Raw genomic sequence first — 18641 nt, 5'->3', positions numbered from 1 at the left:
AAAAAAAAAAGAAAGCAGAGCTAATAGCTCTGACAAGAACTCTCTGGCTAGCAAAAGACCAAAGGGTAAATCTTTACACAGATTCCGAATATGCTTCTGCTACTTTGCATGTTCATGAGGCCATTTACAAAGAAAAAAAAGATTTTAACTGCTGGAAGTAAAAAAATAAAGTACAAGGAAGAAATTCTACAGCTTTTAAATGCTGTATGGGCCCCAAAAGAGGTGGCAGTGATACACTGCAAGGGGCACCAAAAAGCAAGAACACTAAAGGCTAAAAAAAAAGAGAAAGGCAAACATAAAGGCAAATGCAGGCTTTAAGTATGGCCATGCAAAAGATGCATGGTTAGGTATGAAAAAAATACCTATAAGTCTAACAGACCCAGTACACCCTTTCAAACCTAAGGACTTTGTTTAGGTTAAAAAATAGAATCTAACCACTCTAGGACCCATATAAGATAGGCCCCATATTGTGATCATGTCTACTCCCACTGCTGTTAAAGTTGCAGGTGTCACACCTTGGATTAATCATAGATGGCTAAAGCCAGCGGCGGTAGTGACTCCCAACGATGACCAGTGGATTAGCCAACAAGACCCAGATCGCCCCACCTGAATAGCCCTACGGTGAAACCCAGCCACTGGTAAGGACAACTGCCCTGCTTTGACCACACTGGAGGCTGGTCAGTCTATGCATGGCTGAAGCTTGAGGATCCTGCAAGCTCTGCTCTAGTCACATCCCAAAAGCTGACTAGTCTATGCACAGCTGGAGCTAAGAGTACCATCTCTGGATAAGTAAATGTAAATATAATTTATAAGCCTAGTTATAGTTCTGTCAATACTGATCTGCTGTTATGTTATTAATGCAAATGCTGCAAATGTCTATGCCCAGAGGAATGTTTGCCATGCCCATGTGTAGTGTAAACATATTTCTATTACCTACACTGATGTTTTTACCATTTCTGCCTACACTAAAAGGGAAGAAATCTCTAGAAGAATGCCCACACTATGTAGATACTACCTGGGTAAGGAGTACCATAGTTACAACTCTACTGTACCATGCCTACTATAAATGTACAGGAACCAAATTAGGAACCTGCACATACAACCAGACTGCCTATTTAGTCTGCGACCCAGGAAATAATCAGCTATATGTATGTTATGAAGCTCTTACCCTATAAATTCTGGTTTAAAATACTTATTAAATCAGAGAAAAAAAAAGAGAGCTTTTAGCTTAAACCAAAGAAGACCCTCTCTCCTATAAAAGGCCGATTTCCTTGTACTTTGATACCTGCCATGCTGTGTATGTTCATAATCCTAAAACAACCAGAAGCAGTCTGCAATGGTTTAACACAAGAGAGGCTTAGCAGCAGCTACGCTAAACATCTGTATGGAAAACCACAAATCGGATGTCCGGACTGTAACATTCAGTGGAATATGCTAACACAGCTCCAACACTTACATTCAGGAAGGGCTGCTCTACTAAGTAGTATGTCAACCAAACGAAATTGTAAGACAAAGACATGCAATTCTTTAAATTTTACTGTCTTAAAGCCAGAGCTACCTTTTTGATCTACAGGACAGACAGCACTGTTACAAGTTAAAAGATAAGGAACAGGCCTTGGAGTTCCACTACTAATTGTCAAAAAGACTAGAAGGGCTCAAATGCATCCAACCCTGCAATTCCAGGACCGTAAGTCATTCTATAAGCATTTTAATCAGTCAGTGCCTGAGCTTCTCCCATCAACCAAAAAGTTATTTGCTCAAATAGCTGAAAACATAGCTGGCAGCTTAAGAATTTCCTCATATGTGTGTTTCTCCACATATATATGGAGAAACAAAAATGGGAGACCAGTGGCCATGGGAGGCAAAAAAATTAATACCACAAGATAACTTCACTTCCCCCAACCTGGCCAGTGAACCAACAGCTTCGGCCAGTGTTTGGTTGTTAAAAACTGCCATAATTGAAAAGTACTGTATCACCTGATAAGAAAAGGCTTTCACAGAAGCAGTAGGAAAAACAACCTGCCTAAGGCAACAGTATTATAAATAAGACTAAAAACAAAAGCCTACGGAGAAATGCCCAGAACAACTCCTACTTACCAGATCCAAACACTTTCTCTTGATTCTCTAAGCCACTCATGAGATCAACTAGAGGCTCCAAATGCTTGGAAGGCACCCTCTGACCTGTATTAGATCTGTAGAGCATGGGCATATTGCCAATTGATGGCTAAATGGATGAGGGCGTGTATGTTAAAAACAATCAAGCCATCCTTCTTTCTAATTCCTCTAAAGCAAGAGGAACCATTAAGATACCCAGTTTATGATAAAAATAAAAAAATAGAAGCATAATTACAAAAATAGACACAAACGTCAAAGAGATGTGGACATAAGAGACTGGAAAGATAATGAATGGCCTCCTGAAAAAATCATTATAGGCCAGCTATATGGGTGCAAGATGGGTCATGGGGGTACCGCACCCTAATCTATATGTTCAACTGCATCATAAGGTTGCAGGAAGTTCTTGAAATTATAACCAATGAAACATCAAGGGCACTAGATTTATTGGCAATGCAAGCAATACAAATAAAAAATGCTATATATCAAAATAGATTAGCTTTAGATTGCCTCTTAGCCCCAGAAGGAAGAGTATGTGAAAAATTTAATTTAACCAACTATTGCCTAGAAATTGATGATAATGGCCAAGCTATCATGGAAATCACAGCTAGAATGTGTGAGTTGGCCCATGTTCCAGTTCAGACTTAGTCCAGGTGGTCCCCGGATTCCTTGTTTAAAAAATGGTTCTCAAGCTTTAAAAGATTCAAAGCCCTCACTGGTAGGTTCTTGCTTATTCTTGGCATCTGCCTCATCCTCCCTTGCCTTTTACCTCTGTTAGGAGTGTTCAGTCAACTATAGAGGCAGTAGTAACCTGACACACTACTGTGCAATTGATGGCACTAACCAAATATCAGCTGCTGCCAGTAGAAGAAAAAGCTCAGCTCCGCGAAGAGATGGCAAATAGTGGTGCTTTCTATTAACGCCTTTGTGATAAAAGCACCAAATGGGGAATGGAACAGAAATTAAAAGAAATTAAAAAATGTGTAAGCAGAAATTCAGTTGTATGTAAGAAAACCCAATTCCCCTGAGAAAAGAAAGAGCTGGAGTCCTTCAAAAATTAACTGCCTGTTTATCTGTGGCTAGTGAGCCTTATCTCTCCTCCTTTTCCAGGCATTGTGAAGACCCTGTTTCTCTAGCTGTGCAGCTGCAAGGTCACTAGACAGATAGACTCAAGTCGTAAAACATGTTATTTCTTGAAAAGTAAAAAATGATGTAATGCATGTCTTTGTTTCTCGCTTCTGTAACATGCTTCCACCTGCACAGATCTTCCCTGACCCCACAAAATGCTTAAAAGGTAATGACTCTTTGTTCGGGGCTCAGTCCTTTCGATGTTAATCTGACTAGGCTGGTGCACCTAAATAATATATATCCTCCTGAATCCCATCAGTCTCTCTGATTCTTTATCAATCCTACTACAATATGAAGTTAAAACCAGGCACTATGAGTGCTCATCTGATTTTTGTTATTAAGAGAAGGTATTTTTTCTGTGTATAGTTGTTAACTTGGTGACCTTGCAGGAAGGATGATCAATAGAGCCTTCTATTTAGCCATCTTGCTTTGCCCTTTCTCCAGGAGTCCCTTACATTTAAGTCTTTAATTCATCTTGCATTGATTTTTTATGTATGGTGGAAGGAAGAGCGCCAGTTTCAATCTTATGCATGTGGCTAGGCAGTTATTCCAGCACCATTTATTGAATAGGGACTCATTTCTCCATTGCTTGTTTGTGTCATTTTTGTAGAAGATCAGATGGTTGTAGGTGTGTGACTTTATTTGTAGGGTCTCTATTCTGTTCCATCAGTCTATATATCTGTTTTTATACCAGTATTATGCTGTTTTAGTTACTATAGCCCTGTAGTATAGTTTGAAGTCAGGTAGTGTGTTGCTTCTGGCTTTGCTCTTTTTACGTAGGATTACTTTGGCTGTTCCAGCTCTTTTTTGGTTCCGTATGAGTTTTATAGTAGGTTTTTTCTAATCTATGAAAAATTTCATTGGTAATTTGATGGGAAAAGCATTGAATCTGTAAACTGTTTTGGGTAGTATGGTTATTTTAACAATATTGATTCTACCCATGAGCATGGAATGTTTTTCCATTTGTTTGTGTCATCTGTGATTTCTTCAAGCAGTACTTTGTAATTCTCATCGTAGAGATCTTTCACTTCCCTTAATTGTATTCCTAGGTATTTTATTCTTTTGTGGCCATTGTGAATGGGATTGTGTTCTTGATTTGGTTCTCAGTTTGGATGTTATTGGTGTATAGAACTGCTACTGATTTTTGTATATTGATTTTGTATCTTGGAACTTTGCTGGAGTTGTTTTTCAGATCTAGAAGCCTTTGAACAGAAGCAATGTTTTTTCTGTTTGTTTGTTTGCTCTGTTTTTTTGAGATGTAGTCTCACTCTGTCACTCACGCTGGAGTGCAGTGGTGTGATCTCTGCTCACTGCAACCTCTGCCTCTCAGGTTCAAGCCATTCTCGTGCCTCAGCTTCCTGTCTTATCTGTGTTTTACTGTCTGCTCTTTCTGACTGCTTGTAATTAGAAGAGAGATGATTTCCCTGAAATGCATCAGGCTGGAAGGAGAGATGGAACTTAAAGTGGCAGTGTTTGTTCAAGATGATGGTGCTCCTGCTCTGTCAATATGGAGTAGCCAGGAGAAATCATTAAAATCATTAAAATCAACCTTTATTAGCTGGGATTGCAGGCATGCACCACTATGCCTGGCTAATTTTAGTATTTTTAGTAGAGATGGAGTTTCACTATGTTGGCTAGGCTAGCCTTGAACTCTTGGCCTCAAATGATCTGTCTGCCTCGACCTCTCAACATGCTGGGATTATGGGTGTGGGCCACCACGTCAGGCCACGATGGAATTTTCTAGGTATAGAATCAAATAGTCTGTGAAGGCAGATAATTTGAAGTCCTCTCTTCCTATTTGTATGACTTTTTATTTATTTCTCTTGCCTGATGCCCTGGTTTGAACTTCCAGAACTATGTTAATAGGGGTGGTGAGGGTGTGCATTCTTTTCTTGTTCTGATTCTCAAGGGGAAATGCCTCTAACTTTTACCTGTTTAGTATGATGTTGACTGTGGGTTTGTCACACATGGCTATAATTATGTTGAGGTATGTTCCTTTGATGCCCAGTTTATTGAGGGTTTTTAACATAAAGGGAGGTTGAATTTCATTGAATGGCTTTTCTGCGTCTGCTGAGATGATCATGTGATTTTTGTTTTTAGTTTTGTTTCTGTGATGAATCAAATTTATGATTTGTGTATGTTGAACCAACCTTGCATCACAGGGATAAACCCTATTTGATTGTGATGAATTAGCTTTTTGATGTGCTTCTGGATTCGCTAGGCTAGTATTTTTTGAGGATTTTTGCATCTATGTTCATCAGGGTTATTATCCTAAAATTTTCTTTTTTCATTTTGTGTCCACCAGATTTTCATATCAGAATGATACTGGCCTCGTAGAATGAGCTAGGAAAGAGTCGATCCTCCTCAGTTTTTTGGAATAGTTTAGCTAGGATTGGTACCAGACCTTCTTTATATGTCAGGTGGAATTTGGCTGTGAATCTGTCTGGTCCAGGGCTTTTTGTTGTTGGTGGGTTTTTAATTACAGTTTCAGTGTCAGAACTCACTACTGGTCTGTTCAGGTTTTCAGTTTCTTCCTGGTTCAATCATGGGAGAGGGTGTATGTTTCTAGCAATGTATCCATTTCTCTAGGGTTTCTAGTTAATGGGCAGGGAAGTGTTTGTAATAGTCTCTGAGGGTTTTATATATGTCTCTGGCGTCAGTGGTAATGTCCCCTTTGTCATTTCTGATGGTGTTTATTTGGATCCTCTCTCTTTTTTTTTGCTCTATTAGTCCAGCTAGCAGTCTACCAGTCTTATTTATTCTTTCAGAAAACCAGGCTTTGGTTTTGTTGATCTTTTGTATGTTTTTTTGTGTCACAATTTTGTTCAGTTCAGCTCTGATTTTGGCAAGCCTTGGGGGATGGTGTCCCTGGCCGTGCTCCACTGCAGCAGGTCCCATGGCAAATGCTCTGGGTTCCAGGCAGGGGAGCCTTGTCCCCACCAACTCTCCAAGAAGCTCTCCCTTGCCAGCCCAAATATCCATGGGTTCTCCTGTAGCTAGGATTCTAGAGGTCCGTAGTGACAGTGGGCCACTCCATGTCTATTTAACGTACCCCTTCCCCAGGAGCCACTCAGGGCGAGGAGTAATTCCTGATGCTTGGATACCCTGTGCAGGGTCCCCACCTTCTTGCTCCTTCAGTCCAGGGTCGGTGTCCTCCCTCTGTCTACTCTCAATGCCTTCCTTCTGAACATCTGCTCAGAGTGTGCTAGTCTTCTTGATGGTCTTATCTCTTGGTGGGAGAAGCTCTTGCTGGCTGTGTCTCGTTGGCTGTCTTGGCTCTGAGCCCCCTTATTTTTTAGATCTACTTAAACATTTTTTAAATAAGAAGGCAGTCGGGGGCATTTTATTATAGATTGTATACTACTACATTTTCTGGCTGTCAAAATGTTTAGTGTTGTAGTAGGCATTTAGGTATGTATTTTGATACACCTATTAATTGCTTTCTCTAGTGTGGGAAACATTCATTTCAAATGATTGCCAAGGAATATATAATCTCATTGATGACGTAATTGTCTATAATTTCTTTAAACTTCATGAGAACCCTTTATTATATCTCTACGAGGTGTTTCTGCTGAAGTACATGGTGAACTCTTGCAAACTGTTGACTTCGTTTATAAAAGACTTGGTGTGTTAGGATAAATATGTAATATTTCATCAAAAGATAATCATGAAGAAATAGGCATTACAATGGAAATGTATTCTAAATTCATATCACATTTTTCAGCTTCATCCAGGATATAGAAATGGAAGTTCTCAAGGCATAATGCTCTATGTAAATTCCTTGAGGGTGGGTATATCCATCTGTTCATTTCTCTTTCAATACCTGAAGCAGGGCTTGTATGTACTAGACACTCAGTAAATATTTATTGAACAAATAAATAATGAACATTTCATCCCTATGAACACTCATCATTTGTCTTGGAGAAATATTTCAACTTAAAATTTATAAGCAATAAATCATTTACCTAAAATAGAAAAAAGAAAAAAGGTAGACAATTATTTCCTGATGTAGTACTTTCAGTTCTAATGAATGGAATATCAAATTATTGACTAAGCAAATTTTAATATCTAAGAATTTTCTAATGAAAACTGTGGTTATAAACTTTCAGAATAACAGATTTATGGCTTTTTCAAGTACTTTAGCATTCATTGTATTTGTTATACAGAGAAATCCTGTGAGATAGGCTATCATATATTTTGATTTTTCATTGTACAAATGAGGGAACTGGATCTCAGAAAGATTAATAGGTTACTCACAGTTACAGTTTGTGAGAGGGAAAGGTAGGTCTCAAACCCATGTGTCAATGCCTCCAAGGCAGATTTACTTTTCAGTTCACAACATAGCTTTCTCCCTGTATGACATTTAAATAATGAAGTATGTTGAAATGAAAAGGGTGCTTACATCCCATTGTAACCCCCAGCACTGCAACTGTGTGATTATGTGATGTTGGGCAAGTCAGGTGATCTCATATCCAATATTTTTCTTCTTCTGCAAACCTCAAATTTATAAGCTAAATTTTGTCTTTTATCATGTGTAGTAATAAGAAATCTCTTGTTAGTGATTATATTCTCATAGCCTTTATTCTGGGTGTTTTATTTATTTGTTTCATATATAGTTTGTAAGCTTACTGAGGGCCTAATTTGTCATTGAATATAAATATAATCATGTTAAAGTATGTGTATATATTTATGTGTATATATTTGTATATATGTCTACTGTATTTCTGATCGTGCCTAGTTCAATGCAAGGAGCAGATTAGGAGTATATTCTGTATGTATCCTTGTTAGTCTCTTTCTACTTCAGCAACAATGTAATTGATGAACTCTGGTTAGTGAACATCTGTCAGTAAGAAGGTTATCCTGGCATCCACTGTTAGCAGACACCAGATGCAATGTCCTAGCTATGCCCCCTACTCCTTTCATTGACTGTGTTGGTAAATTATGATGGTTTTACCTTGCTGAGAAAATGTTTTGGTAGTTGTCTCATGTAATTTAAGCAACTCATAACTGTATCTTATTCCTTTAGTAGAAAACCGCACTGCACAAATAACATCCACAGGAAGCCTTGTGTTCCAAAATTTTGAGGAGAGTATGAGTGGAATTTATACATGTTTCCTCGAATATAAACCTACTGTGGAAGAAATTGTTAAACGTCTTCAACTAAAATATGCTATATATGGTAAGAAGTAAAGTTAGTTGTGTTTTAACCTTCCTTAATGATTTTAAACATTTAAATATGTTTAAGTAGGTTTGTCTTAAAGAGACTTTATTTTTTAGTATCATTTAATTAAAAAAGAATTACTGCCTCCCTATGTAAGTACTTTGTAAAGGGTTAGTGGTGAGGGCACAGAATGGTTAACAGATCGCAGTCTTTTTTTCTTCAGGGGAATGTTGACATGTACACACAGATGAATTTTAGGGCCAGGGATGTATAAATCTTTTCAAATTATTATGATATTATGGCTTGTACTATGTTGAATTCTAAGTATTTTAAATTTGAGTATCATGATTTCTGGTACACTGCCATCCCCCAAAACAGGAGCGTGAAACACCACTGTAAATTCCTTTTCTGGCGGGTTGACCTTTTGAGGCTTACAACTGGCAGAGGTCAGTTGATATTTGTAAGAATTACAGAAAGAGGAAAGAAACATGAAAAGGTGGCTCTCCAGTCAAGACAGGTTTATTTTAGAAAACAAACCTGAGAGATGCCTTCTGGCTGAGTTAGGTCAGAGGCACACTCTCTTACAGACTAAGAGTTTTTAAGGATTCAGGGTGGGAGAGTTTATCAGAGGCTTGGACTGCTTCTGTGTCTCTTTGTTGTGCTTATCTGGGAGGGAGAGTTGTGTGTCTGTTCCCATGCATCTTTTTGCAGCTGCAGGCATATCCCCCAAATCTGCTTTTAGCTTCTCTATCTTAGTGCACCCGAAGGGAAAGGGAAAGGAATGTGCTTATTAAGGCCCACTTTTTAATTTTTTTTTGAGACGGAGTCTCACTCTGTCACCCAGGCTGGAGTGCAGTGGCGCCATCTCAGCTCACTGCAACCTCCACCTCCTGGGTTCAAGCGATTCTCCTGCCTCAGCTTCCCGACTAGCTGGGACTACAGGCACATGCCACCACACCCAGCTAATTTTTTGTATTTTTGGTGGAGATGGGTATCACCGTGTTAGCCAGGATGGTCTTGATTTCCTGACCTCATGATCTGCCCACCTCGGCCTCCCAAAGTGCTGGGATTACAGGCATGAGCCACCGCCTCTGGCCAAGGCCCACTGTTTTACTGGGACCCATTGTATAAGGGTGAGGTTTGGCAGTTACCCAAGAGACTTTAACCCATCTCCCTCTGTGCCCCAGTTGTCTTATCTGTGTTTTACTGTCTGTTCTTTCTGGCTGCTTATATTTAGAAGAGAGGTGATTTCCATGAAATGCATGAGGCTAGAAAGGGAACTGGAACTTAAAGTAGCGGTGTTTGTCTGAGATGACGGTGCTCCTGCTCTGTCAATATGGAGTAGGCAGGAGAACAGCCTGAACCCAAGTTGCTTGTAGGTTCCATCTCACTAGTGGGACCCATGTGTGGCAGACAGAATAATGGCTCCTAAACATGTCCATATCTAGTCATATCCAGAACATATAAGTGCGTTGCCCTACATGGAAAAAGGGATTTAGCAGATGGATTGCGATGAGATTATCCTGAATTATTTGGGTGGGTTCAGTGTAATCACAGGGTTCCTTCTAAGAGGAAGGCAAGAGGGTCAAAGGAAATGTGCTGACAAAAGGAGAAGTTGTAGTGATTTTCTTTGAAGATCAAAGAAGCCACATGCCAAATAATACAGGCAGCCACCACAGCTGGAAATGGCAAAGAATTGGATTCCCCCTAAAGCTTTCAGAATGAATACAGCTTGATTTTTACTTAGTAAGACTCATTTTGGGTTTCTGATCTCCACAGCCTTAAGGTCATAAATTTGTGTTGTTTAGAACATTAGGTATGTGGTAATTTGTTACAGTGTCAATAAGATAACTTATACACCATTACTTTGACAGCAAGGGTGCAGAATTATTAGTGGTTTCTTGATAATATTTTGGTTAATCAAAATATACTTTCCCATATAGCCAAAGAGAGACATAATGTTTTGGTAAGATAATTAACTTTGTTAGACAAATAATTTGTTTAAACCTTCTAATCAGTCATGTTTCATTTTTGTTACATAGTAGTTATCTCCCTCTTGTTACTTCATGTACCTAACATAATAAATATACTTCAGAATCACTCATAAGTACATATTCACATATGCTAACAAATGTAGAAGTACCTAAAATGAGTACTGGTTTATAATAATGATAATGATAGCTAGTATTTACTGAGCACTTATGATATACCAGGCGGTGCTGTGTTTTTACATGTAATTATTGCAACAACAGCAAAATCCATATTTATGTAATGCTTGCTTAGTGTAAGCATTGTTCTAATTTATTTATATTAAATGTATTTCACCACAAACCGTGATGTAGGCACTGCGATTTTTGGTCTTGTAAATGTAAGGAAACAGAGTGGTTAAGTGACTTTCTCAAGACCACAGCTATTAAGGAGGGGAGGGGAGAACTCAGATTTCAATGTAAGAATTCTGGTCCTAGAGTTAGTATTCTTATGCTTTATGGTATCCTACTACGTATACCACTGTTATATGAATGCCAGCAGGATGAAGACCTGATTAATAAACTGACTTTGAAGACCTACTCTTTTAATGCTTAAAACCAATGCAATTGATTCTATTTTATTATACATACCTCCTTTAATCTTTCTAATAGCTCATGGAGTTTCAGATTTTATTTGAGCATTCTTCAGTTAATTACTATTTAGTTTGTTTCACATTTTCCCTACCTCAGATGGTACTGTGTGGAACATTTAAGTATGTGTCCATCCATCCATCTGCCGTTGATCTGTGTATACACACACATACACTATACCCCCCCACCATACTAACATTGCTGTATTTTGTAAGATAAGTTGTTAGTCTTTCAGAAAGATGAATTCTGTAAAGGAAAATCTGCAGGGAATTCATAGTGCTATTTTGATTGATTCTTTTGTATAGCAATTTGCAACCCTGCTATAATAGATGAGAACCTCAGTTTCTAAAACCCCTTTAATGCTATATTTTGAAGTGTTGCCAATATAATAAATTAATGGTATTTTATAGTTTTAATATGCATTTTTTGGTCTTTGGTGGGTTATTCAAATCTTATTTGTGTGAGCTCTCTCTGTGTGTATGTCTGTGTGTCTGAATAGCTACAGAGAGATGTATAGCTATGTAGATATTAATTTTATGTCAAATGCATTTTATTCTGTATTTTGTTTTTAGCTTATTAATCTCTTATATTCTAAGTAAAGGATAATTCCAAATTTTAAAATTTTGTATAAACTACAAGCGGCATTTTCTTTTTGACTCATGTTTTTTACTGTGTTGAGCAAGATATTCACCATTACCTGGATTGTAAGAAGTAAGATCAACTTATAATTTTCTGTATATATTAAAAACCATAAAATATTTTAGAAAATTACAAAATAAAATCAAGAATTGTTATCAGTTTTGAATATGGCAAGACACTATGTATAAAATGGTGATTCATTGCTTTAATATACACTTCCTTAATTATTAGTAAGTTAGAACATCTTTTCATATTTTTATTATTCAGTAGATTGCCTTTTCAATTCAGTTGTCATCTTCCTTTTGCATAGTTTTTTTCTTACTAATTTTTAGATATTTTGCTGTTCTGGATACTAGCCTTTTCTTATGCATGCTGTAAATAATTTCTACGTTCTCTCACTTAAGATGTTTATACTAACAGAAGTTTCAATTTTTTTTTTTTTTTGTAATGAGACCTACCAGTTTTAATTCTCTGAGTTGTTTTGCTTTTGTTTTGTTTAGTTTTGTTTTCTAAGAGATTGTTTCCTATCTAGAAAATAAAAATTGCCCAGAACTTTGGGAGGCTGAGGCGGGTGGATCTCTTGAGATCAGGAGTTCGAGACCAGCCTGGGCAACATGGAAAAACACCGTCTCTACTAAAAATACAAAAAAATTAGCCAGGCGTGGTGGTGCATGCCTATAATCCTAGCTACTCAGGAGACTAAGGCCAGAGAATCACTTGAACTGGAAGCTGCAGTGAACCCGGATCACGCCACTGTATTCCAGACTGGATGACAGAGTGAGACTCAGCCTTAGAAAACAAAAAAGAAGAAGAAAAGAAAAATTGTTTCCTATATTTTCTAGGCCTATTTTTAAAAATAGGAATAAATTAACATATTTTATTTGTTAGACAAAGAGCAATGTTCAATATAAATTTTCTCAAGACCCTTAAAACCTGTGAATTTCTGGCCAGTTCACAAAACCATAAGATGACACTTTTCAGCATGAAGTAAAAAAACAGACTGTCAGCTCCAAAGACGTTACAGAGCAGAAATTTCCAAATGCGTTATACGAGCTTTCTGGGCAAATGAAAAATCTATCTTCTATGATATATTAACAAAAATTCTGAAGATAAGATTATGTTTTGACATACTTAACAAGCATTGCTTCTTTGTCTCCAACAAATAAAGCTAAGGAAATAATGTAACCATTTTTACACAGAAAATTAAGGCTGCAGGTCACACAGAAGAACAGAAGTGCTTGAGCGTTGAAACTGTTCTGCTTCATTGTCATACTCGAATTGTTGACTCTTAAACCATTTTCAGTTAAATACAAGGAAAGGTTATTACATGTTCAGCAGTTACTAGGTTTTCAATAATTTAAGGTCCAGTAGCTTAGAAAAGTAGACTGAGAACGGTTTTGAAAAGGCAAGTTAAACCTTAGGCCTATTTTTTCAGGTTAAACTTTTTGTTTTGAGATAAATGTAGATTAACGTATGGTTGCAAGAAATAATACAGACAGATTCCGTGTATTCATTAGCCAGCTTCCCCAAATCATAATATCTTGTAAACTAAGATAGTGATTTTGTCACAGTCTACCCATCTTATTCATATTTTTCCAGGTTTATGTGTACTTGTGTGTGTGTGTGTGTGTGTGTGTGTATGTGTGTGTGTGTATAATTCTGCCATTTTTATCCCATGGGTAGACTCAGGTATCTACAACCATAGACAAGATACAGAGCAGTCCCATCAAAAGAAGGATACCTTGTGTTGACCTTTTATAATTGAACCCGCTTTCCCTCCTATCTCCATCCAGAATTCCTGGCAACCACCAATCTTCTCTGATTCTGTATTGTCATTTCAAAAGTATTATACAAATACAGTGCTATATATAGTACATAACCTTAGGGGATTGACTTTTTTTCATTTTTCCAAATTCCTTGGAGATTGCTATAAGTTTTGTGCATCTATCCCACACTCTTTCTTACTGCTGAGTTGCATTCCAAAGTATGCATATACCACAGTTTGTTTAATGACTTACCCATTGAAAAATATCTAGGTTGCTTTGAGTTTTTAACTGTTGCATATAAAGCTTCTAAGGACATTTGTGGATTGTTTTTCTATAGACCTAAGTATTTATTTCTGTGGGGTAAGTACCAAAAGTGCAGTTGATTGATCATATGATAGTTGCATATTTAGTTTAATAAGAAACTGCCAAACTGTATTTCAGAATGGCTGTACCATTTTGTATTTCTACCAACAATATAAGGATAGTCCAGTTACTCCATGTCTCCACCAGCAATTGGTGTTATAATTATCTTTTGTTTTAGCCGTTCTGATAGATGTGAAGTAATATTTCATTATGGTCTTAATTTGCATTTCTATACTTTCTAATGATGTATTTAATATATTTTATATTAATAAAATATTTTATATTCATTAAATATATTATGAGTTTATTTGCCATCTGTACATCCTCTTTGGTAAAATTTCTGTTCATATCTTTTGACCATTTTTTAATTGGATTGTTTGGTATATTTGAGTTTTTTGATATTTAATACACATACACAGATAGATAGATACTCTTTCTTTGTTGGATATATATTATTTGTAAGTATTTTCTACCACTCTGTATTTTGTCTTTTCATCTTCTTGACAGGATCTTTGCAGAGCCTGTTTTAAAATTTAGGTTATCAGATTTACTTTTGTGAATCATGCTTTTTGTGTTAAGATGAAAAATTATTTGCCTCATCCTAGATCCCAAAGATATTCTGTTTTTTTCCCCAAAAGTTTTGTAGGTTTCCTTTCTTTTAAAAAAAATTATTTTTATTTTAAATTCTTGGGTAATGTGCAGGATGTGCAGGCTTGTTACATAAACATGTGCCATGGTGGTTTGCTGTACCTATCAGCCCATCACTTGGATAGTAAGCCCAGCATGTATTAGCTATTTTTCCTAATGCTCTTCCTCCTCACACCACCAACACGCCCCAGTGTGTGTTGTTCCCCTTCCTGTGTTGATGTGTTTTCATTGTTCAGCTACCACTTATAAGTGAGAACATTTCTGTTCCTGCATTAGTTTGCTGAGGATAATGGCTTCCAGCTCCATCCATGTCCCTGTAAAGGACATGATCTTGTTCCTTTGTATGTCTGCATAGTATTTCATGGTGTATATGTACCACATTTTCTTTATCCAGTCTATCACTGGTGAGCATTTGGGTTGATTCCATGTCTTTGCTTCAATGATATGGAATAGAATGATTTATATTTCTTTGGGTATATACTCAGTAATGGGATTGCTGGGTGAAATGGCATTTCTGGTTGTAGATCTTTGAGGAATTGCCACAACATCTTCCACAATGTTTGAACTAATTTACACTCCCACCAACAGTGTAAAAGTATTCCTGTTTCTCCGCAACCTCCCCAGCATCTGTTGTTTCTTGACCTTTTAATAATTGCTATTCTGACTGGTGTGAGATGGTATCTTGTTATGGTTTTGATTTGCATTTCTCTAATGATCAGTAATGTTGAGCTTTTTTTTCATATGTTTGTTTGCCCCATGAATGTCTTCTTTTGAGAAGTGTCTGTTCGTGTCCTTTGCCCACTTTTTAATGGGGTTATTTGTTTTTTTTCTTGTAAATTTAAGTTTCTTGTAGATTCTGGAATATTAGACCTTTGTCAGATGAATGGAGTACAAAGATATTCTCACTCTGTAGATTGCCTGTTTGCTGTGATGATAGTTTCTTTTACTGTGTAGAAGCTCTTCAGTTTAATTAGATCCCATTTGTCAATTTTTGCTTTTGCTGCAATTGCTTTCAGTGTTTTTGTCATGAACTCTTTGCCCGTGCTTGTGTCCTGAATGGTATTGCCTAGGTTTTCTTCTAGTGTTTTTATAACTTTGGGTTTTACATTTAAGTCTTTAATCCCATATGAATGTGTCTAATTTGTTGGCATACAGTTGTTTGTAGTGTTCCTTTATATTTCTTTTATTTCTTTAAGGTCAGTATTCTCTCCCCTTTTATTTCTGATTCTAGTAATTTGAGTCTTCTATCTCTTGTTTTTGTAAATCTAGCTCAAGTTTGATCAATTCTGTTGATTTCTTAAAAAACTGGTTTTGGTTTCATTGATTTTCACTGCTTTTTATTTATTACATCACTTATCTCTGCTGAAGTCTTTATTATTTTATTCCTTCTGCTTGCTTTATATTTAGTTTTTCTATTTTCTCTTTCTTTTTCATTGTCTGAAGATAAAATATTAGGCTACTTGAGAGCTTTCTTTTATAATATGCCATAGGCATGGCATATTATTTCCCTCTAAGTGCTGCCTTACCTGCATGCCATAGGTTTTGTTATTTTTGTCTTCATTTTCATTTGTATCAAGATTATTTCTAATTTATCTTTCGATTTTTTCTTTGATCTATTGATTATTTAGGAGTCTGTTAATTTTCATTTCTGAGGTTTTCAAATTTCTTTTGTTATTGATTTTTAAATTTTACTTTAACAGAGAAAATAATTTGTATTATTTCAAAGGTTTATGGCTTAGCATATGCTTCATCCTTGAAAATGTTCCATGTGTATTTGAGAAGAATGCATATTCTCTGTTGTTGGCCGATTTACTATAGATGATTCTCAGATCTATTTGGTTTATAGTGTTGTTCAGGTCTTCTATTTCTTTATTGATCTTCTTCCTAGCTTTTTTATTCATTATTGTAAGTAGGATATTGATGTCTCCAAGTAATGTTGAATTGTCTAATTCCTCTTTGATATCTGTATATGTTTATAATTGTTCTTTTTCTTCCTGATATATTGACCTTTTTTATCATAGTAAAAGTCCCCTTTTTTTTAGTAACTTTTGTTATTGCTTTAAAGTCTGTTTTGTTTTGTTTTGTTTTGTTTTGTTTTGTTTTGTTTTGTTTTCAGTGTTCCCAATACCTTACTCTCTGTAGGAGAAGCGTAGTCTTTATTTCTTGAGAAAGATATCTACACTCAGTATGCCTGACTCCTCCTTTCACCCTCAGTTACCCTCCCATTCTGTTCTGGTACTTGCATCTGCAATTGCATGAAACTACTAAGGTTAAGGTCATCAATAGTGCCCTTGCTGTTAAATTCAATGGAAATGTATTTCTCTTTGTCCAGTGGTTCTGCATCCAGTGCTTCCTCGTGCACTCCACCCACTGGGCCCGTGTTCCAAATCAGGTGTTCTAATGACCTATTGTGATATGGAGATATTGCCATACATTCAGGAAAGCTGTGGGGGTCTTGGTTTAGCTCCTGGATGCAAAGGAGGAACTGTGATCATTTTCTTATAAGGCACCCTGCTTGTTATGAGCCATAGCTTCAAGCAACGATTGTAGCCATTTGGGATTTTTTTTGCCATTTGGGTTTTTTAGCTTCTATGAGCAGAGTGCTATACTCAGTCCCTAGTTTTATTCTGTGAGCCTGGCTTTAGTCCCCTATCTCACATAAAAAAACACGTAAGACTGTTCTCCACAGAGGCCAAGTTCCTGCTGCCATTTCTCTGCTACTGGTTCCATAGACCAGCAACCCTATGACATTTTCCCCACATTGTATATGTACTCTGCTGTGTGGTCTGTAAAAATATCCATCTCCTTTTTGACCTGAGCCTTGGCTTTTGGTATTGTCCTTTAATATATCATTAGCATTAGTGTATAATTTTATCAGAAAGGGTGTGGAAGCATGATATATTGTGAAGACATCTCCCACCATTTCTTTTTTTTAAATTATACTTTTAAGTTCTGGGATACATGTGTAGAATGTACAGGTTTGTTGCATAGGTATACACATGCCGTGGTGGTTTGCTGCACCCATCAATCTGTCATCTACATTAGGTACTTCTCCTAATGCTATCCCTCCCCTAGCTCCCCCACCAGCTGACAGGCCCTGGTGTGTGATGTTCCACTCCCTGTGTCCATGTGTTCTCATTGTTCAGTTCCCCCATATGAGTGATAACATGCGGTGTTTGGTTTTCTATTCCTGTGTTAGTTTGCTGAGAATGATGGTTTCTAGCTTCCTCCATGTACCTGCAAAGGACATGAACTCATCCTTTTTTATGGCTGCATAGTACTCCATGGTATATATGTGCCACATTTTCTTTATCTAGCCAATAATTGATGGTCATTTGGGTTGGTTGCAAGTCTTTGCTATTGTGAATAGTGCTGCAATAAATATACATATACATGTGTCTTTATAGTAGTATGATTTTATAATCCTTTAGGCATATACCCAGCAATGGGATTACTGGGTCAAATGATATTTCTGGTTCTAGATCCTTGAGGAATTGCCACACTGTCTTCCACAATGGTTGAACAAATTTACACTCCCACCAACAGTGTAAAAGTGTTCCTATTTCTCCACATCCTCTCCAGCATCTGTTGTTTCCTGACTTTTTAAGGATCACCATTCTAACTGGTGTGAGATGGTATCTCCTTGTGGTTTTGATTTGCATTTCTCTAATGGCCAGTGATGATGAGCTTTTTTTCATATGTTTGTTGTCCACATAAATGTCTTCTTTTGAGAAGTGTCTGTTCATGTCCTTTGCCCACTTTCTGATGGAGTCATTTGTTTTTTTTTTCTTGTAAATTTGTTTAAATTCCTTGTAGATTCTGGATATTAGCCCTTTGTCAGATGGATAGATTGTAAAATTTTTCTCCCATTCTGTAGGTTGCCTGTTCACTCTGATGATAGTTTATTTTGCTGTGCAGAAGCTCTTTAGTTAAATTAAATCCCATTTGTCAATTTGGCTTTTGTTGCCATTGCTTTTGGTGTTTTAGTCATGAAGTCTGTGGCCATGACTATGTCGTGAATGGCATTGCCTAGATTTTCTTCTAGGGTTTTTATGGTTTTAGGTCTTACATTTAAGTCTTTAATCCATCTTGAGTTAATTTTTGTAAAAGGTGTAAGGAAGAGGTCCAGTTTCAGTTTTTTGCATATGGCTAGCCAGATTTCCCAACACCATTTATTAAATAGGGAATCCTTTTGTTATTGCTTGT

General features: G+C 36.9%; 1 protein-coding gene across 3 annotated transcripts in view; it reads left to right on the top strand.

The window, feature by feature from the left end:
* Positions 1–18641, top strand: part of ZPBP (zona pellucida binding protein) — a 154735-nt gene that overhangs the window by 30340 nt on the left and 105754 nt on the right. For 2 of the 3 annotated variants that reach the window (XM_017868569.1, XM_017868566.1), the window contains one exon: positions 8267–8419. In XM_017868569.1, coding sequence (XP_017724058.1) covers positions 8267–8419 — 153 coding nt within the window. The remainder of the gene's footprint in view (positions 1–8266; positions 8420–18641) is intronic. The other variant, XM_017868568.1, reaches the window with a different exon arrangement.

This window comes from Rhinopithecus bieti, unplaced genomic scaffold, assembly GCF_001698545.2.
Source record: "Rhinopithecus bieti isolate Rb0 unplaced genomic scaffold, ASM169854v2 scaffold_3527, whole genome shotgun sequence".
NCBI lineage: Eukaryota > Metazoa > Chordata > Mammalia > Primates > Cercopithecidae > Rhinopithecus > Rhinopithecus bieti.
The sequence above is the reverse complement of the archived record's forward strand: the minus strand, read 5'-3'. Positions and strand labels throughout refer to the sequence as shown.